This window comes from Castor canadensis, chromosome 17 (assembly GCF_047511655.1).
Source record: "Castor canadensis chromosome 17, mCasCan1.hap1v2, whole genome shotgun sequence".
Taxonomy (NCBI): Eukaryota; Metazoa; Chordata; class Mammalia; order Rodentia; family Castoridae; genus Castor; species Castor canadensis.
Genome location: NC_133402.1, coordinates 14898506 through 14925164, shown reverse-complemented (window position 1 = coordinate 14925164; position 26659 = coordinate 14898506). Strand labels below are relative to the sequence as shown.

Below are 26659 nucleotides of genomic sequence, written 5' to 3'. Positions count from 1 at the left end.
ATGAAAATTCTTGTTAAGTATGTTGTTCTGGATGTTGTGCTAGGCCCCTGAACCTCCAAAACAGCTCCATTTTCCAGATGACAAAACTGAGGCTCAAAATGTTCAGTGACTTCCCTGAGATGCAAAAGTGAGATTCCACTCATCTGTCCGCCTGTCCTAATGCTTTCAAGGAAATCATATCAAAGTTTGAATTTAAAAAATAATGCTTCTTTGCTGGGCACCAATGGCTCATACCTGTAATCCGAGGTACTCAGGAGGCAGAGATCAGGAGGATCTTGGTTCAAAGCCAGCCTGGGCAAATAGTTCTCGAGATCCTATATTGAAAAAATCCCATCATAAAAAACAGCCGGTGGAGTGGCTCAAGGTGTAGGCCCTGACTTCAAATCCCAATACCTCAAAAAAAATTATTGTTTTTAATAATATCAGAATATCTTCAGTAGCTGCAGGAATGAGATGAAACTCTCCTGAAGCCAGTTCTAGGCAATTTATCCTAAGATACCAATCTAAAGTGCATATAGAGGCTTGATGAAGCCAGCCATGGCAGCTGTGCATTTATAAGGAAAACTACCAGATTAGGTAGCCAATAGGATGTAAAAGAAGCCGACCCATGCATGTATTCTTCCACCTGAGCCTTGGTCCTCAGTCCTTCATCCACCTGTTGTGGAAACTGCTGGTGTAGCAGGAACACAGTGCTTCCAGGTGTCATGGGTGGGAGTGGACCAGATGAGGGGCTATGCGAGAAGCAGAAATACAGAAAGCTGGGAGATGCCACTGAGCGAGCCATGCACATGGCCTTCTGGTTCACAAAGACTTGACTCTAAAGCTGTGTCAAGTCCTGCATGGCCCCTGGTACTGAGGTCAGAATGGAGGCTGCAGACCCCAAGCTCGAGTGAGCAGGTGGGGCCTAGACAGCAGTGACGGACATAAGGGGAAGAGCTTCCCAGTTCTGCCCTGCCTCACAGAGCCAACAGCCAAAGCAGCTGTGGCAGGGCTGCACAGAAACAGAAAGCAAGGTCCCCAGCTCAAACATCGGAGATTTAACTGGCCCCACGGCCTATGGCTGCCCTTAGAGCCCTCAGCCACAGGCCTTAGAGCTCTTTTAAAGCCTGAAAAGAACCAAGCTAGAGCTGTAAAATGGGCAGTCTCAACAGGGCACTGGGGTTCGAACTCAGGGCCTCTTGCTTACTAAGCAGGTGCTCCTACTGCTTGAGCCACTATGGCTGCCCTTTTCTATGAAGGGTTTTTCGAGACAGGGTCTCTCGAACTATTTGCCTGGGCTGGCTTCAAGCAGTGATTCTCCTGATCTCTGCCTCCCGAGTAGCTGGGATTACAGGCAGGAGCCACCAGTGCTCAGTTCAAATAAGGTTCTTTCCATGAATATATGAAAGTGGATTTTCTTTTCTTCCCCTAGGGTTTCTGAAAAATGAGAACTATCCAAATGCTTGTTCTACCTGAGATAGGAAATTCATGGTTTAAGGGCTGGCAGAGTGTCTCAAGTGGTAGGGCACCTGCTTTGTGAGAGTGAGGCCCTGAGTTCAAATCCCAGCCCTTCCCAAAAAAATGGGGGGGGGGCAAGAGTAAATTCATGGTTTATGTTTCTGGTTCTTAAAAAAAAAGTTGATAACGGGGAGATGTTTATAATATAGCATTAGATTTAAAAACAGGAACACATGAAAATAATTACTATGCAGTATGATCTCATAGATGTAAAATTAAGATAGAGATGTTTTAAAAAAAAAAAAAAAAACAAGAAAGATGGCAACTGGGAATTCAAGGGATCCACAACATCAAACATTCTTGAAAAAAATAACAAAAGGCCAGGCATGATGGTGCTGTAATCTCAGCTACTTGGGAGTGGAGATAGGAGGATCCTGTTTTGAGGCCAGCTTGGGAAAAAAGTTTGTAGGCCCATCTCAAAGAATAAGCCCTATAATCCCAGCTACATGGGAGGTAAATGTAGGAGGACTGTGGTCCACGGCCAGACCTGGGCAAAGTCTTGAGACCCTATTCAAAAAATAAATAAAAAAGCAAAAGGCCTGGGGAGTATGGTTCAAATGGTAGAGCACCTGCCTAGCAAACACAAAGCCCTGAGTTCAAACCTCAGGACTGCAGAGAGAGAGAGGGAGGGAGGGAGAGAGAGAGAGAGAGAGAGAGAGAGAGAGAGAACAAAGTAGGAGACTCACACTTTCTGAAATCAGCACTTGTGTGGTACAGTAGGAGTTGTCAACAGTGTGTTCAGCCACTCCAGAAAACTCTGGAAGTTTCTGAGACAGTTACCTCGAGTTATGTGACCCAGCAATTCCACTCCTAAGCATACGCCCAAGAGGGATGAAAACATGCATCCACACAAAATCTTACAAAACAAACGTTCATCACAGCCCCAAAGTGGGAATGACCCCAAGGCATGCTCCATGCATGATCTCATGAGCCTCCCTAGCATTCAGCATTGTACAGATGAGGAAACTGAGGCTCAGACAGGCTAAGGAGCTTGTTTAATTAGGGTCATGAGCCAGTAAGAATTTGTAGGTGAACACTGGCTCAAGTGTTTTTTTAAACTCAAATAAACTGGTTTTTAGTTTGGCTTTGAGGCAGATGCTGATTTTATTTCCCAGTTAACAGACGAAGAATCAGGAAGGTGTGTGTTGCTCGGGGTGCCCAGCTGGGAAGCTTCCAGCAGAGCTCCAATGCGGTCTTGGGACACTGGCATTTCTGCCATTACCAGCAGTTCTTCCTGAACAGCCTCGCAGGTCATTTTGAAAGCCCTTAGGGGACAAGTCCCTGGAGACCATGAAAAGCTGAGAGCAATTTCAACACTTGTGGCAAAAACAGATCGTAGGCAAATGCCTGAGTTCCCACCACTCCCTCCTGCTTGGATGGAACCAAAATGCTGCCTGCGAGAGTGCAGCAGGAGGCTGCTTTAGGAATCCTGGTCTTTCCCGTAATGAGGATACATTACTTCACTGGGGGGCAGACTTTTAATTACATTAAAAGGAACATCGAGCCCCCACAGCTCTATGCCTTTAAACTTCTCTATGTCCTGAGCCAATGAAAGTTGAATCTGAAGACTGGCAGACACCTTAGCTGTGGGATCCTAAATTTAGACCCTAAGGGAGAATTCCATGTGTCAACAGCGCTCACAGAGAGGAGGGGGACAACCTGGGGGTGGGGTCATCACCCTTTAAGCCAGGCTAACAGGCATGCAAGAGCATGTGCTGGATGCCCTTGACTAAGGAAACAGAGGTGGGACCTGATGGACTTCTGAGGAAACCCAACCCCATCAGGTTTCCCTGGGCATTTTGACTCTATAAATAACACCCATGTATGTGGCAGAGCAAGGTGGGAAGAGAGGAGAGGGTTCTGCTACTTTCTTGCTATGTGACACTGGATATATTTCCAACCTCTCTGTGCCTCATTTTCTTCATCCATAAAATGGAGACCCCAGTGGTACCTATGGCAAAGGGCTGTTGAGTTACTACTAGTGAGGTGCTTGGAAAAAACGCTTGCTTCACAGTGAATGTGAACATTGTTATTACTGTAGAAAATATGGATAATCAAAAAAGGAAACAGAAGCCCGGCTCAGAGGTGCACACGTATAATCCCAGCACTTGGGAGACTGAGGCAGGAGGATCATGAGTTTTAGCCAGCCTTGGCTACATATAGAGACCCTGTCTCAAAAAGCAAAAATAAAATAAAAACCAAAACAAAAAGGAAAAACAATCACTTTTATTTCTTCTCCTTTTTCTTCTTACTCTTCTTTTTGGCAGTCCTGGGGTTTGAACTCAGAGCCTTGTTATTGCTAAGCAGGTTCTCTACCACATAAGCCACACCCCCATCCCTGGACTTCTATTTAAGGAAAAAAAAACCAAACAGGCAAAAATCAACCCATCTATCACCTCCTAGTACTTAGATGATCACTATAAGCATTTTGGGGTTACATTCTAGTAGGTTTTGTCTTTATCAATTTATCTACTGTATAAAAGCACATATGTTTTCCTTTTGTGTTTTTTGGAAACAGTTCTGTTTACCTTAGGTTGACCTTGACCATACAGTGTTTACCAAGCTGGATGATTTGGAAAAGGGGTCATGTAACACAGATCTATTCATCCAATCAACATTTTTTTTTGGTAGCACTGGGATTTGAACTCAGACTTTCACACTGGCTAGGCAGGCCCTCTTACCTCTTGAGTCACGCCCCAGTGCAACACCCACCATATGCTGGGCACTGTTGTAGGTGCTGGGAATAGTGAGCTAAGCAGGAAGGACAAAGTCCCTGTTGTCAGAGAACAGATGTCATCCCATAGGCAATAGGCAAAATAAATTACAGTCCTAGGTGACTCAAAAGATCTAAACAGTTAAAAATTACTCACCAGTGACCCAGTTAAATGTATCCCACAGTCTAAGAGAATCCCCAAAGGACAGAGCACAGTCAAGTCAACAGCTTAACACGTGTTTGACATGCAGCCCAGGGGACAGGGCACTCAGTCTCCATGGAGGATGTCATCCCTCATCCTGCACCACAGCCGTGGGTGAAAGCCACAAAGCATTCTCTGCTTCACCAAGGCTGTGAAGAAGAGGCAGCTGCAGCTCCAAGTTCTTTTTCTTTTTCTTTTCTTTTTTTTTTTTTTTTTTTGAGAAGGATCTCACTATGTAACCCAGGCTGGCCTCACACTCTTGACCCTCCTGGCTCAGTCTCCCACATCTGGAATTACAGGCATGTACCACCACTCCCAGCTTAAACTTCAAGTTATTGATCTGTCTTCACCAGAAGCAACACATTGTAGCACAAGTTTGTGAGTGTCAGGTCCATTCTGAATCACCCTGTAGATAAGGTGTTAGAGGAAGACAAGCAGGTTAGTGGGCTAGAGGAGCCAGGGTGACTGGAGAGGACTCACTGAGATGAGCAAAGGAAGCAGAGCCTGATGGAGATGAGGGAGCCAGCCATGGAAACACCTGGGGCCTGTACCTTCATTTTTTTGTTTTTGTTCTGGTACTGGGGCTTGAACTCAGGGCCTACACCTTGAGGCACTCCACCAGCCCTGGTCTTTTCGAGATAGTTCTCATGAACTATTTGTCCAGGGCTGGCTTCGAACTGTGATCCTCCTGATCTCTGCCTCCTGAGTAGCTAGGATTACAGGGGTGAGCCACTGGCCCTCGCTTTTATTTTGTTAAAATGGCTTTATTGAGCTATATGCACACAGCACACAACTTATCCTCGTGGTTTACGGGATAGTCACATAATTGTGCAACCTTCAGCACTATCAGTTTGAAATTTCATCACTTGGATAAAAAACTTGGTACCCTTTAGTCATTACCCCTGTCCTTACCCCCAGCCCAAAGGCAACTCCTAACCTCTTTCTATCTCTATTTGCTTCCTTTGGACTAAACAACAGGTGGCTCCATGTCTGGCTCTGGCGGCTCACCTGTACTGCAGCAGGCATCCATCCTTCATTTCCCGCTATGGTAAGCCTGTCGTCTCTGCCCTGAGCTCATGTTGCATTTTTAGAGAACATGACATTCAGCCTACCTGTCCTTGATCTGACAGGAAGGGAGGCTATGAGAATGGCAAAGCTGTAAATTTCCTCAGCTCTGCCACTTCACAGCTGTGTGACCCAGGACAAATGATTTAGCCTGGGACACACAGTTTCCCCCTGCTGAAAGATGGGAGCAGTAGTTGTTTCTACTCACCAAATTTTCTATGAAGACTAGAAATGATTTATAAATAAAGTACCTGGCACACAGAAGGCACTCAATAAATGCAAGCCTTTATAGGATCAAGGATCTTCAAAGACTTCCAACATTCGACAGCTAAGGGTACAGGCAATGCCGTCCTGTGAGCTAGGACAAGACACTGCACAGCAAGTGCAATTTCCCACAGCTCTCCCCATTGACTCCAGCTTTCTTTCAGAGTCATCTCTGGGTGTGACAAACCGAAATGTGGTGACAGAGGGGGCTTTTATTGCAGAATAGATGCTTCACCATTTCACACAAAAAATATTTCCTTTAAGCATCCCTACTCTTGGATCCGGACTATAATCCCAGCTACTTGGGAGGCAAAGATAGGAGGATTGAAGTCTGAAGCCAGCCAGTGAAAAAGCACGAGACCCTATCTGAAAAACAAACTAAAAGCAAACAGACCCAGGGAGTGGCTCAAGTGTACAGCGCCCGCCTAGCAAGTGCAAGACCCTGACTTAAATCCCCAGAACCGCAGCAAAACAAAACAGAAAAAATTACCACCCCAAATTCTCTTTTTCTTTTTTGTGGTAGCTTGGGACGAAACCCAGGACCTAGAACTTATGAGACGAGTGTTCTACCACTGAGCTACACCCACAGTCCTCACCTAAACTCTCTTAAATTGCCAAATATCCTGTCCATACTTCCTTCTCTCCTGAAACTTCTACACTTCTATTTACTCTGTGCCCCCAACTGTCCCATCCCACTCCTCGCCTCCCCTACCCCCCCCCCACTTTATTCACCTTCATTCTTTGTATTTTGTTTTGTGGTGCTGGGGTTTGAACTCAGTACCTACACCTAGAGCCACTCCACCAGTCTTTTTTTCTGAAGGTTTTTTTTCATGATAGGATCTCATGAACTATTTGCCTGGGGGCTGGCTTCGAGCTACAGCCCTCCTGTCCTCTGCCTCCTGAGTAGCTAGGATTATAGGCATGAGCCACAGGTGCCCATCTAGTCTTCAATCTTGAGACCAAAGTCCCAAACTCAATGGCATCGAGTTGACAGCAATGGTTTGTCAAGATTGGAACCCCCACCATAGGCCTCTCGCCAGGAGGCAAAGTTTGCATAGCAAGCACCTACGAGACCCTTTATTTCGCTGTCACTGACATTTCCTGATACACCCCCTTCCATTTTCCAAGGTATAAGGTAAGGCCCCTCTAGATGGTAAACTGCAGATCTGGGTCCGGAGCTCAGATCCCCTGCATTTTAATCCAGGTGAAATTGTGTTAGTGAGAAAAGCTTTGCAAAGGAAGATTTTTGAATCTGAAGCTATGAGTGGGGTCTTGCAGCTAGTCAACAGTATTAGGGCTTTACTGATGTGGTCCTAACATACTCTTCACCCCGAATAAACCCATGAAATTGTTGTCTGTAGCCCCTAGCCTGACACAGCCTTATAAATCCCCCCAGGAGATCCTCACCAGTACTCAGGACTGAAGAACCACTGCCATAGGGAAACCACCCTGAGTGCAAACTGCATTTTCACTGACATCTTGAAGAATATTTACTAAAACTGGACACTTAACACTGTACAGCGCTATCTTTCTTCATCATCATGGGGGCTTTGGTGACAGGCCTTAGTTGTCCCCACATAACAGAGTAGGAGTTATTTGCCTGCAGCCACACTGATGGGAAGAAGCAGGACCCCAGCTTGGCTCTGGCCCCCCAAAGACAGCATGGTTGATAACTGCATATATTAACCATATGCCAAACTCTCTGTTTAATAATAATAATGTCCTTTTATAGTCAGCTTTAATGAGCCAGACACTTTTCCAGTTTAAATCTTCATAGAAACCTTCTAGGGTGATGACTAATATTAATTTTGCCATTTTCCTTTTATTATTTAATTTTTCAGGGAGTATTGGGGCTTGAACTCAGAGCCTACACCTTAAGCCACTCCACCAGCCCTTTTTTGTGATGGGTTTTTTCAAGATGGGGTCTTTCAAACGATTTGCCCTGGCTGGCTTCGAACCTCGATCCTCTTGATCTCTGCCTTGTGAGTAGCTAGGATTACAGGTGTGAGCAACTGGCACCTGGATAGTTTTGCCACTTTCTTGCTAGCAAAAGAAGTCACAGAGTGGTTAGGCCATCTGCTCAAGATTGTCTAGTTGAGAAATAGAAAACTAGTCTACCCTGCTCATGAGCTGTCCAGAGGGTTGTAGATTTAATGAGCTCTCAAAATGCCTTTTGCATTTCAGAGTTATTAAGAAGAGTGCTAAGCAGTCAGATGGGGGAAATGAAGCTAATGAGGTTGGAAGCTTAAATTTTGGATCTTGAACTTTGGGGGCAAACTGTTAAGAAAAGAAGTCACCTTTCGTTTTACTGTTGGATCTCAGGAGAACAGTATGGCTTTCCAAGCACTTTAAGAGAAGGCATGTTCTGCCTGTGCAGACTTTTGCAAATTTTACCTGAAAATATATGTGTGAAAGGTGATGTCATCCAAACACCCCACCCATTGGTGGGTCTTTAAAATAGAATTAATGGAAGTAAGGCTTGAAGTCAGTAGGTGTCGCTTAATCAAATTTTTATTTCTTCTGTGGGCTTAAATGGAGAAGGAACTAAGGTTTGAGAAGACAAGAGAGACAAATGAAAATGTGACAGCTAAGATTACAGATCTAATTCTTCTTAAGAGCCACGGTATTGTCAAAACAATGACCTCATCTGGAATCAAGGCTGAGGCATCATGATTCTTATTTTACAAACAGGGAAAACAAAGCACGAAAATGAAGTCACCCGTCAGAAGTCCCACAATGGGCTGGCGGCATTAAGTTCAAATAGATGTAACATTTTTGGTGATTGCTGTCTATATAACATATGCATGCCCTTTGGCCCAGACATTCCACTTCTAGAAATATGTCCTGTAGAAATACTTCTTGAAGTAAGCAAAACTACATCTTCAAAAGGGTTTTGGGAGTCTGTTTATAACACAAGTCAAATATTCATTCAGTTACAGATCTATCATTTTAATGAAGCCACAGAAAATGAGACAGATCTGTATGTATTGGTATGAAAATATTTCAATGACATATTGTCAAGTGAAGAAAAAAAGCAAGACACAGTGTAACGTACATAATATATAAATATGTATAAATATGTATGTGTGCAATAAATATTTGTGTACTGACAGATGGATGAAAAACCTCTACAGCCTGACACACGCCACATTGGTTGTCCCTGGAAAATGAGTCACTGAGGATATGACCTTTTTCTTTGTATGAGAAATTATGTTGATTAGTGACAAAGGGTCTCAACTAATGCTAGACCTCATCTCCTGAGCCATAGGCTAGAATGTTTCCTGTACCTGGGTCCCCTCTTTGTTGACAAAGTCATTCTCTGCTCCTCATCCGGGTAAGGGATTTGTGGAGAGCGGTAAGAATATCCTCCTCCATGTTCACTTAGCCTTGGCTTCCTGCCCCAATGAAAATGTCTCCCAGGGCCAGATGTGGTGATGCACACCTGTAATCTCAGCTACTTGGGAGGCAGAGGTAGGAAGATTGCAGCCCAGGCAAAGTTAGCACGAGATCCTACCTGAAAAACAAACTAAAAGCAAAAGAAATGGAAGCGTGGCTCAAGTGGCTTAGTAAAGGCAAGGCCCTATGTTCAATCCCCAGTACGACACACACACACACACACACACACACACACACACACTCACACAAAACAACTCCACAAAACATAATGTGTAGATCCTCTGGCCTTTGGTCTGCGGACTCAGCCTCCCCGATGCCAGACCTCCCTTAAAACCCTGTGGCCTATGTGTGGTGGGAGGCATGGCCAGATGCCTGCTATCTAGCCTGTGGCCCTCAGGTCCCCTGCTGGGAAGTTTCCCACTGGGCCAACATGTCCTATTTGGCCTGTGGGCTGCTGGATGGCCCTAGCCCTCTTGGTATCAGGCATATCTGGGTTCAAATCTCTGGTTAGGCCCCGTGGGCTGTGTGACCTTGGGCACATTAGGTATTCTCCCAGCTCCAGTGAAGACAGTAGCATCTCTCCAAGACAGCAGGTGTGAGAACCCCGTAGACACAGAAGGGCTCAGTCCAGCACCTGTCATGTGGTACGTGCTCAGTAAGTGACAACTTCTCTTTGTTTCTATCTCTGCTTGCACACAGCCTTTCCTCTGGTCTGTGATGCCTCAGCAGCATCCAAGTCGGTAGTGTGGCCAGGATGAGGTGTGGCCAGGATGGAATCCAGGCCCTCGTACATTCTAGGCAAGTACTCTATCACTGAGCTACACCCCCAGCCCAAGAAGATCCTGCCAGCCATAGGGAATTCTTAAAAGCTAGTACTTCTCTTACAATCTAAGTACAAAACAGAAAAAAAAGTGTATCTGTAGTTTCCACCCCTTATATCAGGATTTTACCTTTTCCCTCTAGAAGTTAACACTGCTCTGAGAAGATCCCTGTATAAGATTTAGGAAAAGGGCAGTCAGTGTTCACTACATTACAAATTGTCCTCTCTCCAAAGGAGAAATCAGATCTCTCAGCTCTAGGAAGGCACTGCTTCCAAGAAACACAATCCACTCAGAATAATCTTACTTCCTTCATTGTTGTGGCTTCTAGGAAGCTCAGAGCCCCAGTTCTATTTATTAGAGGAACATTTGTGACACCATTATCCACACTGCACAATGTGTTAGGGAAGGGCCCAGCACTTCCTGAATAATTGGCTTATTTCTTTTTGTTTTTGTTTTTTTTAGTATAGACATCAAATTATGTAAGAGATTGCATTTCCTCTGTGTGGTCTCTAAGAGAACCCTATGTTGGTCAAATCTAGGAATTTTCAGTCAGAGAATAACTTCTGGGGACCTGATGTAGACAGCACTGTATCTATAGTGAGCAAAACTGCGCTGCTCACTTGAAATGTGATAAAAAGGCAGATTTTAAATGTCCTCACCCCACATGCACTCAAACAGTAGCTATGGCTGATGGTGGATGTATTAATTAATTCAGTTGTACTAATCATCAAATGATATGCATTTACATCAATTAAACCACCATGGTGGAAACCAACGTACATAACTTTTATGTCTACTGAACCTTTTAAAATTAAAAAAAAAAGTCTAGCAATTATTGACTTCATGTTATTTTGCTAACTGCATTCAGTGACTTCACTTTTGCCCTAAATTTAATTTTTCCTTAAGTACAATATTTACCCAAAATATTGTATTGTGTGAGTTTCTATAACTACTACAAACCGCTGAAGTAGGGAATAAATAGTTAAATTGCCTTTGACAGGTCACACCCTCCCTCCCCACATCTTCAAAATATCAAGTGATGCCCTTTCTCCTGCTGGTGTCCTGCTCGTCGGTCCTAACATGCTGTCTCTAGACTTTACGGATGATGTGTGGCAGATGAACAAGAGGCTACAGAAAATATTGGAGAGTTGGGGATTCGTTCCTTATATTGGAATTGTGACGATCCTTATGAATGACTATCCTAAAAGTATGCGGTACTTTTTTTGCTGGGTTTATTCATGCTGGTCCATTATGAGTGAGAAGGTCCCCTTGCTGTTCCTGGGAAGATGCATACTTTTTGTTACTGAATGTTTGGAGTAGATTCTGGTCTGTGATGGTGTTGTGGAGAACACACATTGGCACTTCTTGGTAGCCCTGGTTTGCATTAGTTTATGTTTCCACACCAGAATATGTGTGGGTGGGTGCATGTGCACCGTGGAGAGCACTTGGGGGGACATTCAGTCATAGGGTTTCAGATGTTGTCATTGTCACTCTTTCACATTTAAGTACATCAGGGGATTTTTTATATTAAAAGGTTGAGCCCCCAAAAAATCAAGTGATAAAGTCATTTAAAGATTATTTGTACAAAGGCAGGCATAGTAGCTTGTGCCTGTAGCCTCAACTACACAGGAGCCATAAGGATTAAGATCTGAGGCAGCCCTGGCACAAAAAGTATCAGACCTTACCTGAAAAAACAACCTAAAGAAAAAAGGGCTAGAGGTATGATTCAAGCACAAGACCCTGAGTTCGAGCCCCAGTCCTGCCCCCCCAATATTATTTATTAATATTAAAGACACATGTTATGAGAAATTTACCTGATGTTATAGTGTATGTGTGTACAATGTAATCTGATGTTATGGGAACAATTTCTAGTTTCTTTCTCCCTGCTCATACTAGATTCCCAAAAAAAATAAGGATATGTCAGCCACTAAGCGAGGCAGGCACCTTTGGGGGCCAACTCCTGTATTATGGCACCTTCACACTGTCCTTTCCTAGGTGGAGAAAGTTGCGCGTGCGCAGAGGCGTTCCTGCCTGCCATCTTTATGATGCAAGCCGAGCCAGCCCAAGTGTTCCTGTCTTTAATTTTAACTTTGAACAAGTGCTCCACGAGGTTGGACTAAGCATGCCCACAAGTGTGTCTGCCATCTTTCCTTCCTGAACAGTGACTTTAAACAGAGCATGCTCAGAAATGAGCACCCCTAAAGCGTTTTCCTATATGAATGTGTGTAGGCTCCCAAATAAAACTCCACACGTCCCTTGTTGAAGGAGGCATTGCTTTAGAAATAACTTCCTCATCTCCTTACCTGTTGCAAGTAGTAAATCTTTTTTTTTTTTTTTGCGGGACTGGTGCTAAACTCAGGGCCTACACCTAAAGCCACTCCACCAGCTTTTTTTGTGATGGTTTTGTTTTTTTGAGATAGGGTCTCTTGAACTATTTGTCTAGGCTGCCTTTCAACCATGATCCTCCTGATCTCTGCCTTCTGAGTAGCTAGGATTACAGGTGTGAGCCATGGCGCCTGGCTGGTAATACATCTTCTTCTATTATTTCTTGCCAATGCTCATTTTGGCTTTGTACTCAAGATGAGAACCCATTATGTTCAGTTTACTTAATTAAAAAGTACATGGCTTTATGAAGCTAAAAATAGCATTAATTGAGACAGGACTTTTGACCAGATCTCAAACATGAGTTATGCATCTTCTTTGGAATTTCATTGGCTGAAGTTCTTAATATACACATTTTAAAATAATCCCTGCATCTGTCTGGGTGGAGAGAGACTGGGGGATAACTTCACACCACTTCTGTCCTAAAGAAAATACTGTTTGAGACAGTGGTCTCTGACTTTGTGTAACATGAGACCAGGATTCTGCCCGACAGCTGATGTTCCTCTCCCTCTGACCTAACTGCACTGAGATTTCCCCAAGAAATGAACTTGGCAAGACTTACTCATCTTGTAAATACCAGAGCACGATATTAATAAAATAGGAACACCTTCAAATAACATTTGTATATAGATGACAGTGGGTTTTTTCCTTAATGAAGTTAAGAAACCATTTTCAATTAGGCACACTGGCATTTGTCTGTCATCCCAGCACTTGAGAGAATCAAGAGTTCAAGGATAGCCTGAACTACATACCCTACATCTGAGGCCAGCTAAAGATACATACATAGCAATACCCTGTCTGAAAAAACGCCAAAGCCGGGGGGGGGGGGGGGGAAGGCGGGAAAGGAGACATTTCATTTGCAATCAGTGCACTATTTTTTATTGCAAGTCTAAAGGAGGATTAGCTTGTGTTTAACATCCATTCTTCAACTGCTGCACCAGAGGTCTTTGGGGTGCAATTGCAATGTCACCTTGGCTAAAGAAATATATTTTTTAACTCTCCACACTGCCCAGATTCAAAGGCTGAAGACAGAAAGCCTCTATTAATGAGCTGCACAAAATGATTTAGGTCAGTGACACCTGAAGGAAGCCAAGAGTCCCATGTCACCTGGTGAGTGCTTCTCCCTTCAACTCATAATTCAACCCCTGCCTACAGACCTCAGTAACCCCAGGCATGAGCAGAAAGAGTGCCAAAAATAAGAAATCAGATACGCCATATGTCATGTTCATGAAAATTCCTGAGACGTTTGTCCCAGTGGAAACAGACTGGAGGATATAACTTCACACCACTTTTGTCCTAGAAGAAAATACTGTTTGGGACGGAGACCTCTGACTCACTGTAACCTGAGACCAGGATTCTGACTGCAGAATCCAAGAGAGCAGCTTATGGGGTGAATGGGAGCATAGCTCAGTAGAGTGTTCACTGAGCATGTGTGAGGTTCTGAGTTCGACTGTCAGCATGCAAAAGAAAAGAAACAAGAGGGTGGCTTGCCTCTGTCTCTCCTCAAGGATGTGTTACTACATGGCTTGCACAAAGTGAAGACCTGGGCTCCAACCCCAGGCCCTCCACTGCTGTGTGACCTTGGGCAAGACACCTTGACCTTCTTGGCCCTCTATTTCTTCTTCTGTAAAATGAAGCTCATTGCTTCATCTCCACCCCCCAAAAATAGAACAGCCCACCTGCTCTGGGCTGGCTCAATGCAAGGGCTGGGGTAACAAGACAGACAAAACACAGTCCCCACACGGATCCCCAAGGAGTTTAGAGTCTATCAGAGGAAGCCAACACAAAATTGTTCAAAAGCACCCAGATGCCTTTATAACACTACTGTGACAATACTGACTGGCTTTTTTTTTTTTTTTTTGCTCCAGGACTATTTCGGTCTCAGTGGAAGAGAGAGTCTTCTACCAGTTCACATTGGGGCCTTTACTGAAGACCCCATCTTGCTTAGCAAGCATGGCTCCTGGAGCCCAGGGAAGGTGGCAAAGGTGGCCCGTGCCTGGACCAAAACTGCATTCCCTCTGTCTTCCTGGTGGTTGACAACCGCATTCAATCCACTCTGCTTTTCCTGCTGCATGGCCAGAAAATCCATCAATCACCAGCAGCAAATCAACTCCAAAGAACACAGAACAGCCGCGATAAATAAACCCACTGCACTTCCTTTGACCTTGAAACCGAGTACAGCCTGATTGTCATCCATTCTGAAGAGGACAAAACCACTGGAGACCCCGCAATTCCTTAGGGTCTCCACCAGGGACGCTTTAACATGCGTGTGAATGCTAGTGGTGCATCCCAAAGCAATGACGTCAGATGCTCTGGAGGAGGCACACTGGAATTCTTTAACTTAATCTCTGGGTTTATATTGGGCTGGGGACGTGGCTCAAGTGGTAGAGCATGTGCTTAGCAAGTGTGAGGGCCTGAGTTCAAACCTCAGTACTGCCAAACAATTAAATGAAAACTTTGACCGCCAGGTATGGTGGCCTGTGGCTCATGCCTGTAATCCCACCTATTCCAGAGGTGGAAACTGGAAGGATCATGGTTCAAGGCCAACTGGGAAAAAAGTTAGGGGGACACCCCCCCATCTCAACAGCAAGCCAAGTACATATCCATAATCTCAGCTATGCAGGATGCATAGATAGGATTGCTGCCTAAGGCCAGCTGGAGCAAAAGCACAAACCCTATCTCAAAAGCAAACTACAGCAAAGAGGGCAGGGGTATGGCTCAGCTGGTAGAATTCCTACCTAGTGAGGCCCTGAATTCAAACCCCAGTACTGTCAAAAGGAAGGAGGGATGGAGGGAGGGAAAAGAAGGGTAGCTGGGTGGGTGAGAGGACCACTGAGGTACACGTGACTGTGTGACTGTTTCTTCATGGTCTTTCATAATTATAGAGTGCCATGTGCTTATTTAAAAGATTCCAGTGTGCATTCCTTCCCTGTAACCCAAATTCCCGAAGGTAACATTGATTCTCTCCCAGCATGTTTACATAGTTTGGTTTCCATGCGGTTATTATTTGATTTGGATGAAAAATTACAGTTCTGCAGTTTAACTGTTTCCATTTAAAATATATCAAGAACTGCCTTCTGCATTGCTGGTAAACGATGCTAAGTCTGTTCCATGAAGCAGCTAGACAGCATGATGCCACTTAACCATGGCCTTCAGAGTATACTGGGTAAAAAGGAAGATTCTGTAACACAGCACACATTTACTTATTTACTTTTTGGTGGAGCTGAGGTTGGAACTCAGGACTTTGCGTTTGCTAGGCAGGCACTCTACTACTTGAGCCACGCTGTCAGCCCTTTTTGCTCTGGTGAGTTTGGAGATAGGGTCTCGCTGCTTGCTTGCCAGGCTGGCCTGGACTTTGATCCTCCCAACGTCAGCCTCCCACTGTAGCTTGGGATGACAGGCATGCACCACTGCACCCAGCTATTGGTTGATATGGGGTCTTGCAAACTCCCTGCCTAGGCTGGCCTCCAACCTCAATCCTCCCCTTCTCAGCCTCCCAGTAGTTGGGATTACAGGTGCCTGCCACTGGCGCCCAGCTCATAATGCCATTCTTAAATAAGAATATTTATTTACTTGTATCTTTTTATACTGGCAAGAGAATAGTACTGGATAGACACAGATTTTAATCGTGGTTTCCTCCCTTCTTGGCTACTGTTTTTGAAGTTTTCCTACTGTGCTATGTAGGTTTTTTGTTTGTTTGCTTGTTTTGGATTTTTTTTTTTTTGTCGATTTTTTTTCGGTACTGGTGTTTGAACTCAGCTTCATGCTTGTGCGGCAGGCACTCTTCTACCTGAGCCACCCCTCTAGCCCCAGTAACTTAAAAGTTTAAAAACAAAAAAAGAATGAAGGCAAATAGGACACAATAGTGACACGTGAGTATGACAGGTGATGGGTGCTTGCTGTGTTATTCTTTGTACAATGTGTATGTGTGCTTTCAGCTTCTCAAAAAAAGTGTATTAGCATTCTCCAGAGAAACAGAACCATAAGAGGTTATATATATTTTAATTTCTATATGAAGAAACAAATTTAGGAACTCTTAGTTATAAGGAAGAGATTTATTTTAAGGTACTGGCTCTCAGAAATATAAAGAGTGGCTCAAGTGGTAGAGCACCTGCCTAGGAAGCCTAGTGAGCATGAGGTCCCGAGTTCAAACCTCAGTGCCGCCTGCCGACCACAGGCTTGAAACCTAAGGAGTTGGTGGTGTGGTTCAAAGGTCTGAGAGCTGGAGAGCCAGGCGCAGATTCTAGCCCAGGTCTGAGGCCTGAGAACCAGGATCTGTAGGGACAGGAGATGACCAATGTCCCCGCTCACACAGGCAGAGTTGATTCAACCTTCCTTACCTGTTTTTGTTTTTTTCTCTGTGTGTGGTACTGGAGTTTGAACTCAAGACCTATACCTCGGGCCACCCCACCAGCCCTTTTTTGTGATTTTTTTTTCAAGATGGGGTTCTCATGAACTATTTGCCTAGTCTGGCTTCAAATCACGATCCTCCTCATCTCTGCCTCCAGAGTAGCTAGGATTACAGGCATGAGACACCTTTTGGTGCCCAGCATCATCTTTTATTCTGTTCAAGCCCCAAACAAAGATGATGTCTAGCCACATGGGGGAGAGCCATCTGCCTTATTCAGCCCACCAGCTAAAATCCAAATTCCAATTTTGGAAGCACCTTCACAGATATACCCAAATGTAACATTCACCAGCCCTCTGGGCATCCTGTAACCCAGTCAGGTTGTCACATAAGATTAACCATCATGCCCAGCACAGTGGCTCACGCCTGTTATTCTAGCTACTCAGGAGGCAGAGATCAAGAGGATTGAGGTTCGAAGTCAGTCCCAGGCAAATAGTTCTTGAGACCCTATATTGAAAATAACCAACATAAAACAGGGCAGAGGAGACAAGCGTAAAATACCATTCAAGTTCACACACACAATCAATGACTTAGAAGAATAACTACCTGCCTATCATGTTGCTAGACACTGAGTTTTCAAAATAATGGGTTAGTCTTATAGCTTAACAAATAAAAACCTAGAGAGGCAAGGTGACAGACATTGCTCATGAGAGAGGGAAATGGCCGTGTGACTTATATCATGTCAACTGTCATCCCAGGCAGAATCTTAATATGCACCACTGTACACACCCTGAGTTCATGCAGACAAGAAGCCTCCAGGGCTTCCTTCTTAGCTGGAATCCAGATCAGGCTTTCCCTGAATAAGTGAAGGGCTACGAATCAGACCACTGACCTTTTTGCTCTTGTTTGGCCCAAAACATTTGCACCCGCTGTCGAATGTGCTTGTCCTCACGCAGCTTCTTCTGCCACTGACGCAGCTCTTGAATCTCAGGATCACAGCGAACCTGGAAAATTCCAGAATGCTTCAGCCCTTTCTCTATACACTTCTACATGTCAGCTCATTAACTCTGCTTGGAAACACCTTTATGCCTCCCTTGGATGTCCTACTGGTTTATTTGTTTTTATATTTTGCATTGCTGGGGACTAGGCCTTGGACGTGCCTCTACCACTGAGCTCCACCCCCAACCGCAACTGGAGGTACTTTTGATTCTCAATGAGTCATGGTTTTCCATGAATTACCCACATTCCCAAAGCTCACGGTGTATTTGAGCGTAAACGAGGCTGTGTGAAGATGTGCTATACTATTTGTAGGTTGGGAACATTCTAGATCCCTGCTGTCCCATAGAAACTGTACACCATGTGCAGTGGTGTACAATTTAAAAATTCTTCAGTCTCATGTTTTTTAATAAAGTAAGCAGTTGAGCCAGGTGCTGATGGCTCACACCTGTAACCCTAACTACTCAGGAGGCAGAGATCAGGAGGACTGGGGTTCAAAACCAGCCTGAGCAAATAGTTCATGAGACCCTATTTCAAAAAACCCATCACAAAAAAGGGCTGGTGGAGTGGCTTGAGTGGTGAGAGCACCTGCTTAGCAAGCTTGAGACCCTGAGTTCAAATCCCAGTACTGCCAAAATAAATAAATAGCTGTTGAGATTGTTTTTAAGAGTATATTTTAAATGAAAATATCCAAACGCTTGTCATTTCAACATGTAATCAGTGTAAGAATTATTTATGAGGTATTTCACTTTCTGTATTCCATGGTAAGTCTTTGACATAAGGTGCATTTTTGCATTGACCACACACATTTCAACTTGGACTAGCTCCTTCCAAGTGCTCCATAGCCACACATAGCTGGTGGCCACTGTGCCAGACAACACAGCTCTGCACTGACCACAGTGAAGGAATGGCAGCACAGTTCTATTCCATTGCGACTGACTGAGTGCTAGGCGCTGAGAATGAGGACGTAGTGAGTAGAACTGTCATAATAATTTTGCCTGCTTTTTCATTACAGCTCAATTACTGAGTGCTCATCCTCGGCTGTAAATAGTTTACAAATTTTAACCATCCAAACAACCCAGTGAGGCAGGAGTATTATCGCCATTCTACAGATGAGAAAACTGAGTTTAAGTAGCTTGCTAAGTTGTACAGCTAGGAAATGGAGGAGCTGGGCTTCATCCATTAGTGACTGCCTCCAGCTGCCTTTCAGAAACTTTCTTTTTTCAAACTCAGGGCTTAAAGCAGGCACTTTTCTGCTTGAGATACCCCTCCAACTCATTTTGCTTTGTTTATTTTAGAGATGGGGGTCTCAGGAAATATTTGCCCAGGCTCGCCTCAAACCGCAATCCTCCTGATCTCAGCCTCCCAAATAGCTAGGATTACAGGCATAAGCCACTGGCACCTGGCTGCCATTGAGAAACTTAAGAGTCTAGCAAGAGACTCCAAAGACTACCACAAGGTGTGGTAGGACTGAAGATGTCGTTAAGTCTGAGGGAATGCTGGGGGCTGCCAACCAATCAGGAAATATGTCCTGGAAGAGATGACTCCTCGGCTAGTTGTGAACGATGAACAAGAGTTAGCTATGGGGAGAAGGAGCTAGAGTAGAATGATGTCCCAGGGACAGATGACAGCTCCTGCAGAGGTGTGGAGATGCAAAGGAGTCCTGGGTGAACAAGATAAACTCTAAGGCAAATCGCAGTAGGGGACACAGAAAAGCCACTCACACCCTCCCCGTCCTCAGTCTTCCTATGTGGAGAGCCACGTACCAGAGAAGTCATTCCTCAAAGAGTGGATTCCAAGAGTGGAAATGGTATGTGGATGTGTGTCAACTTTATTTCAAAAGATAACTTAAAGTAGCCAAAAAAAGGCAAGTCCTTCCCGAGAAAAGAAGGACCACATTTTTCAAAGATGTTACCATGGTAATGCCATCAGCTTTGGGATTAGCTAGTCAAGATGGCCACTGTGGGGCTCCCTTACTTGGACAGTTCCGTTCATTTAAACGAGGCAGTAGCTCTATTTCTGGGGAACAGTTACCTGTACTGGAATTAGTAAGTGGTCCTGGAGAAGTTCATAACATACTTCAAAATCAGTGTGTCCCTTTCTATGCAGAGGCCATCTTCTATCTTTCCAGGTCCACAAGGGACTGCTGGCTCCTCACCTTTTTTGAACCCACAACTCTGGCCGATGGTCTGTCTGGCAGTGCAGTGAGGAGTTGGTAAGAGGGAAAAGGCAAAAGCAGCCACAAAAACCTTACGTACCTGCCAGTCCCAGCATTTGGGGGAGATGGACAAAGGCAACCCATGGCAAGGTCACACAGAATAGCACACACTGTCTACAAGGGCAGCTGCTCCCCAGCTCTGCTCACCTTTTTCAGGCCACCATTGGGTCTGTGGCTCCCCTCTACACCTGTCTTGGGTTTCCTGCTGTGATGACTGCAAACCTTTGAAGGACCTGGGCTCTCAAGTTTGACCTTCCAAAGTTACCCACACATCCATCTCCCCAGGACACAAACACAGTCCCTAAAGGGGCTAGATTCAGTCAGGTGGACTCCCATGGCTACATGCTCCCTTTCCAGCCCCACAACCACACTTCCATTTGCTTCTCTCTGTCAGAACCAGGCCCAACTCTTCTTCCTCTCTTGGTAATTTACTTTGGGGAGATTTGTTGTCCTTGCCTCCCACAGTCACCAGTAACCCCAGTGGCTGTCTGTGTTAATTGTGTTTAAAGACACTCAACAAAAAATATTCCCTTTTAATCATTAAGTACATTCAGAATGTTGTGTAACCATCAACACTCATCTAGGTCCAGAATGTAGAAAAAAATCCTGTACCCATTAATCCCTCCCTCCCCATTCATCCTTCTCCCCTCTCCCTTCCCAAACCACTAATCTGCTTGTCTCCCAGGGGCTCTGAGGGTTTGCCTAGTCTGGATTTTTCATGTCAGTGAATCGCACACTCCTGTGGCTTTCTGGGTCTGGATTCTTTCACTTCTACCGTGTTTTAAGGTTTATCTGCATTGTACCATGTCTCAGTACTTCCTTCCTGAACAATGTTCCATTGTACACTTAACACCACCATATGTCTGACCATTCCTCTCTTTGTGGGCACCTGAGTTGGTGACACCTTTTGGCTATTGTGAACACTATTATTTTTGTGAACATTTCTGCAAACATCTGGCTTATAGGAGAGTTTCTGTCCAAGTTTTGCTTAAATGCCTATATTTCTTGAGTCTTTTGTCTCTTAATCATCTAAATAACTACAAAAACATCCATTCCCCTACCATTCTGGAAGCCGGCAGTTGTTCACAGGGCCCTGCTGGCCAGTGTGGTGTGATTTTCCTCTGTTTGAGCAGCAGTCCCTCCTTCCTTTCCTTCCACTTCGTTCACTTTATCCATGGACAACAACCTTGGCCTTCTTAGTTAACCTCTCAGTGCCAGGAAAGCCTGGATCTCCAGAGAAGGCTTTTGTGAGCCAGGGGAAGGCACGCACCCATTGACATGGTCTAATCCCAGTCATTGTCACGATTAGACAATCAATTTATGGCAGTGGTTGTGTCAGTCAGCAAATACCACAGAGTGCAGTGTAATGTCCAACACATAAACAACATTACTGCAAAACAAAGGTTCCCGGGCCTGTGGCTTGCTTTTACTTTTTCCAATTATGTGTGGAGTCCATTTGCTCCTCCAAGACACCCACACATAGGACAACATTCATATAATGCGTTTGGGACTACACAGAACACAGACTCCTTTTTTTTTGGAGGTACTGGGGTTTGAACTCAGAGCCTACACCTTGAGCCACTCCACCAGCCCTTTTTTGTGATGTTTATTTCGAGATAGGTTCTTGCGAAATACTTGCCTAGAGCTGGCTTCAAACCACAATCCTCTTGATCTCTGCCTCCTGAGTAACTAAGATTACAGGCATGAGCCATCAGCACCCAGCAAACTTCTTTATGTGTCAATTTTCACATATTTACCTTAAAAATTTTTTTACTTTCTGTGGTACTAGGGATGGAACCCAGGACCTTGCACGTGCTAGGCAAGCCACTCTTCCACTGAGCTCTATCCCCAGCCTGGGTGTCAATTAAAAAATCAAAAACTTGTAAAGGCATCAAATTCTTATAAGGGACTCTGATGATACAGAATACCATATTGTTTTTAAACTCCAACTCCAAATCAGACTCTCAGGATTGAAACTCGACTATGCAAATTACAAGCTGAGGAGGCTTTAACAAGTTCTTTAAAATTGCGGAGCCTCAATTTCCTTGTCTGTAAAATGGGGATAAGAATAATATTTACTTCACTGAGTTGGTGTGAAAACAAGCTGAAATAATACATCTAGAGTCCTAAGAAAAGCTCTGATACATAGTAGGCTCTCAACGTGTTATCAGTTTCTTAAATCAGTTAGTGAAGTAATGAGAACGGACTGGGTTCAGCTCTAAGCTGAATACTGCAGTTGCTGTGATTACATGAAGCCAAGTGACTGAGAAGCCAATGATTCACAAAATCGAGAGCAAGGTCCCCTCCCAAGGGTTTCCAAAGTATTGGTGCATAAATGCTTTTCTAATCCTCTAGCTTTTGGTGTGAGCCATCTGGTGGGGAGGAACTGGAGCTGTGCGGGGTGGGTGGAGGCAGGGAAGGAGAAAGGCAGTTGTCAGTAGTCTGAAATTACCCTCCCTAGATCTCCTTTGGAATTCCTCTTAGCTCAGTTGTTTTTCCTGCTTCTTGGCAAAACAGACACAAACATAGCAACAGCTACCCTCTCTGATAATTCCCTGGAGGCTTGCTGATTGCTCTGGAGAGAAAGTACTCAATGTATTACAGTTACTAGAAAGATGCTGGGGAATAATATGAGAGGCAGCTCTTTCAATAATGCCAAGGAGTGCCAACCCCCGGATTGGCATGAGGTGCCCCACAGAAGGTTCTTAGAACGTCTTTGCCATGGCCTGACATACTAATGATTATACTGAAGGACTGTATACTCAAGAGAAGCCAGTTTCGACATACAGGAAATATATGTTTGCAAAAATCCTTTTCAATTACCTAATAAAAATATGCAGAGCTCATAACTCACAGATTCAATTTCTCACTGCAAGGAAGCGTTTGTGATTTCTTTTCAGATCTTTTTGGCAAATCAAAACAAGACCAAAGCTGAGGTTTCTTATTCTGGCAGTTATTAGTGTTTCTTATTGTCTTAGGGAACTAATTTTAAGAACCTGTAGATATCATCTAGTCCCTGGCATTGTGACAAGTATTCTTCTGCAGGATGACGCCGTGCCTCTTAAGAGTTGCTTGGGGTTTTCAGGGAGTTTAGAAGTTTGTTCTAGAGCATTTTTCAAACAGGGGGTGTGAGGACATTACTGAGTGGTAAATTCAATTAGGTGGTGTGACTGGTATAAAAATCTAATTGAGTAGAAATTAATAGTAATTTCTTTACTATTAAAGACCCTCTTTATCCCTGATAATGTTTTTTTGCTGTTGAATCTATTTTACCTGTCATTAATAATACTAGATCTTTCTTTTGCTTAGTATTTGTATTGCATAACTTTTTCTTCTACCTCTTTCCTTTCAACCATTCTGAGTTATTTTGGGTTGCTATACCTTTAACATACAGACTTCTTTTGTAATCCAATCTGAAAATCAAAGTTTATTCCATTTACATTTATTATTATTATTATTTGCAGACTAGGGCTTGAACTCAGGGCCTACACCTTAAGCCACTCCACCAGCCCTATTTTTGTGATGGGTTCTTTTGAGAGAGGATCTTTCAAACTATTTGCCTAGGCTGGCTTTGAACTGCGATCCTTCTGATCTCTGCCACTTCAGTAGCTAGGATTATAGGTGTGAGCCACCAGCACCTGGCCTATTTACATTTATTATGTTTAGTGATGTATTTGTACTTAGTTCTCTGATCCTATTTTTTTATCATGTTTGCTGTTTTTTTTTCCATTCCTAATTTCTAGTGCATTGGATTTTCTGTACTTGTTATTTTCTCCTACTGATTTGTTCACTCACACCCTATTTTCGGTCTTTAATATGATGCTGTAATGTAATAGACAGCTAAAACGTAAAAATCGATCTGTCCAGCCTCCTGAACAGTACAGGTACTTTAGGATGATTCAAGTCTATCTTCTTGTTCTCAACCTTCAAATGATTGTTTTCTGGTACTTTAGTTTTCTCTTGTTGATCTCCCACGGGTTAATACCTATTTAGACCCATCAGCTTCCTCTTTCAACACAACTTCTGGCATCCCACGCCTTCCTGGTGTGTTCAGTTTCCTTCTAATTCAAGGATATCATTTAGGAGGTCATTCAGTGAGAGACCTGTCTGAAAATGCCTTTATTTATAGCTCTAGCTCTAAGTGATAGTTTAGTGGGTATGTAATTCTAGGTTCCATCTCCTTTTCCCTCAGGATGAGAAGATGGTGCACATTGCTGTATATACTGCTACTGATTAGATGTCTGTAATCGGTCTCTTGTCTCCCTTTGTAGGTGATCTTTCCTGTAAGTTAGTTGTGACGCTTCTTTGCTCTTTACATTCCATCATTTCATCATGAAGGATCTATAATTCTCCAACTTTGGAATATTCTCACTCAGTATCTCTGGGAACATGTCTTCTCCACCATGCATTCCAGCACCTTCCTCTGGGATCCTGTTAGACTTATGTTGGACCTCTCACTCCGCCCTTGTCCACATTCCCCATCTCTGTCTCTGGGCTTCATTCCCTCTCTCAGATCTATCTCCCACTTTACTAATGGCTCTTCCAGCTGTGTCTGTCTGCTAGTTAAGTCCTAGCTGAAATGTGGTCCATGGATCTACAATGTCTATATCACCTGGGAAAACAAGTTCATGGACTCCCCTCCCCCAAAGCCCTATTAAATCAGCACTCAACAGAGAGTGGGCCTAAGAGCATGCATTTCAAGACTCTGGGGTGACTGATACGCCCTGAAGTGTCAGGGCCACTTCAGCCTACTCACTCAATTTAGTTCTTTTTCAAATCTGAATTTTCCCTTTTTTCATCCTGCCTTTGTCCTTTCAGTAAGGTTTATATTTTTTTCCAGTAAATTTCTGTAATCATCTTAAACATGCTTATTTCATAGACTCAAATTGCCATCTTGGGGACCTGAGTTCTCCAGTTGGCTGTATTTGCTGACTCCTCTCTTCCTTGTTAGTTTATTTATTTATTTTTAATTATGAGCTCATAACTATTTAAGGTCTTGGTTTCAACTCCAAGTTTGCCCAGGCCTGACATCATGTCTTTCATTCAAGGGCCAGTAAACTTTTTTTGAAAAGGATCAGACAGTAAATATTTTGCCTTTGTGGGCCATATGGTCCCTGTCATACCAACTCTGCCATTATAACACAAAAGCAGCTGTAGACATTGTTAAAAATGGGTATGGCTTTGTTTTAATAAAACTTTATCTGTAAAAACAGAAAGTGGGCTGGATTTGGTCCACTGATTATAATTTGCCAACTGCTGCTCTTATCCTTGAGTGGACATTAAAATTACTGCCCCCAGCTTCCTCATTGCTTCCTCCATCTCTTTATATGTATTACATAAATATTATTAATGTAAGACTATATCCTAAAGTCATCTAATGACATTGACATCATTTAGGACACATGTTAAAAACAGAATCCTGGGCCCTTGCCCTGGAGGTTCTGATTCATGCATGTAAGATGGAACCAAGCCTTCAGTAGGTTTAGCCAGAACCCCAGGTAATTCTAATGACTGCAAGTTTGGGATGTCCTGCTCTCCTGGAAGAGAACGCTACAGTGAACGTAAAGCCACGAGACTCCCTATTAACATCTGTACAGCTTTTAGCTGTACAGATTCGTGCGTGGTGAGGAAGGCATGCTCTGTGTGACTCACAAACAGCAGCTGCTTTTTGGTGGGGTAGTCTCTGCAGGCCTGGATCTGAAAAGGCCTTCTCTAGAAAGCCACACCTATTTTGTACTAAAGTCCCCTTAATAACAAGGCCATGTCACAGTATGTACTTAGGAAGAATGGAAATTCCCCCAACAGCTTGGTGATGACAGTTCAGATAAAGTTCATCCCACTCTTCTTAGTGCTTGTTTGCCCAAAGAATCAGGGAATGAATAAGTTGCAAAAGGACCTCAGGTATTTGTAGAAGTGTCAGTGGTTAAGGTATAAGAAAGTGTGCTATGCCAGAGGCCACACAATTGCACAATGTTTCAATCTCTTCCTTCCCATCAGTCCCCAGAGCTGACATTTATGTAGAATTTCTACAGCATAGCAGTGCCAGGACCATTCTAGGAATGTCATGCACACTAACTGTGGACTCTCAGAACAAATCCACCACATAGGCATTACTGCCCATCCCCGTGTTCAGTGAGGAAACTGAGCCTCAGACGGGAAAACAACTTCCCCACACTTGGACATACCATAGCCCAGAACTTGAACCCAACAGTCAGATTCAAAAGGAGTTCTGGGTTCTGGCTGCACGCTGAAATCAGTTGAGGCGCTTTAAAGAAAAGTACCTTTCCTGTGTCTTACTGCTATGGCTTCTGACTTAACTGATGCTTCAGGGTTCTTCGAGCGGCCCAGGAACTTCTAACCCACAGTCAACACTGACAGCTACTACTTTAAAGAGTGGACACTCTGCTCCTGCCAGGGACTCTCTGTGGTGGCAGTATCAGTGTCACCTGAAAACTTGCTTGACATGCAAGTTCTAACCCAGACCAATTGACTCAGATACTCCAGAGGTAGAGCCTGCAGGCCTTCCAGATAATTCTGGTATAGAATAAAGACAGAGGACTGCTGCACTATGGTCCTGGTGAGTCACATCTCTCTGGATCCTGCCTCTCTTCTCATTAAAGGGGGAGCCTTCGCCCTTTCTTTGAGTCTACGCAGGCCTTGTAAGAGCACTATTACGAGGCTTCCAGAGTCCAGACCTCAAGAAGGCTGGAAGCTGCTGGTTTTGCCTCTGCATCATGTCCACCATCACTTTAAGGGG

At 44.0% G+C, this 26659-nt stretch overlaps 1 protein-coding gene across 3 annotated transcripts in view; it reads right to left on the bottom strand.

The window, feature by feature from the left end:
• Positions 1 to 26659, bottom strand: part of Iqck (IQ motif containing K) — a 116648-nt gene that overhangs the window by 13887 nt on the left and 76102 nt on the right. For all 3 annotated transcript variants that reach the window (XM_074059559.1, XM_020180050.2, XM_074059561.1), the window contains one exon: positions 17581 to 17692. In XM_074059559.1, coding sequence (XP_073915660.1) covers positions 17581 to 17692 — 112 coding nt within the window. The remainder of the gene's footprint in view (positions 1 to 17580; positions 17693 to 26659) is intronic.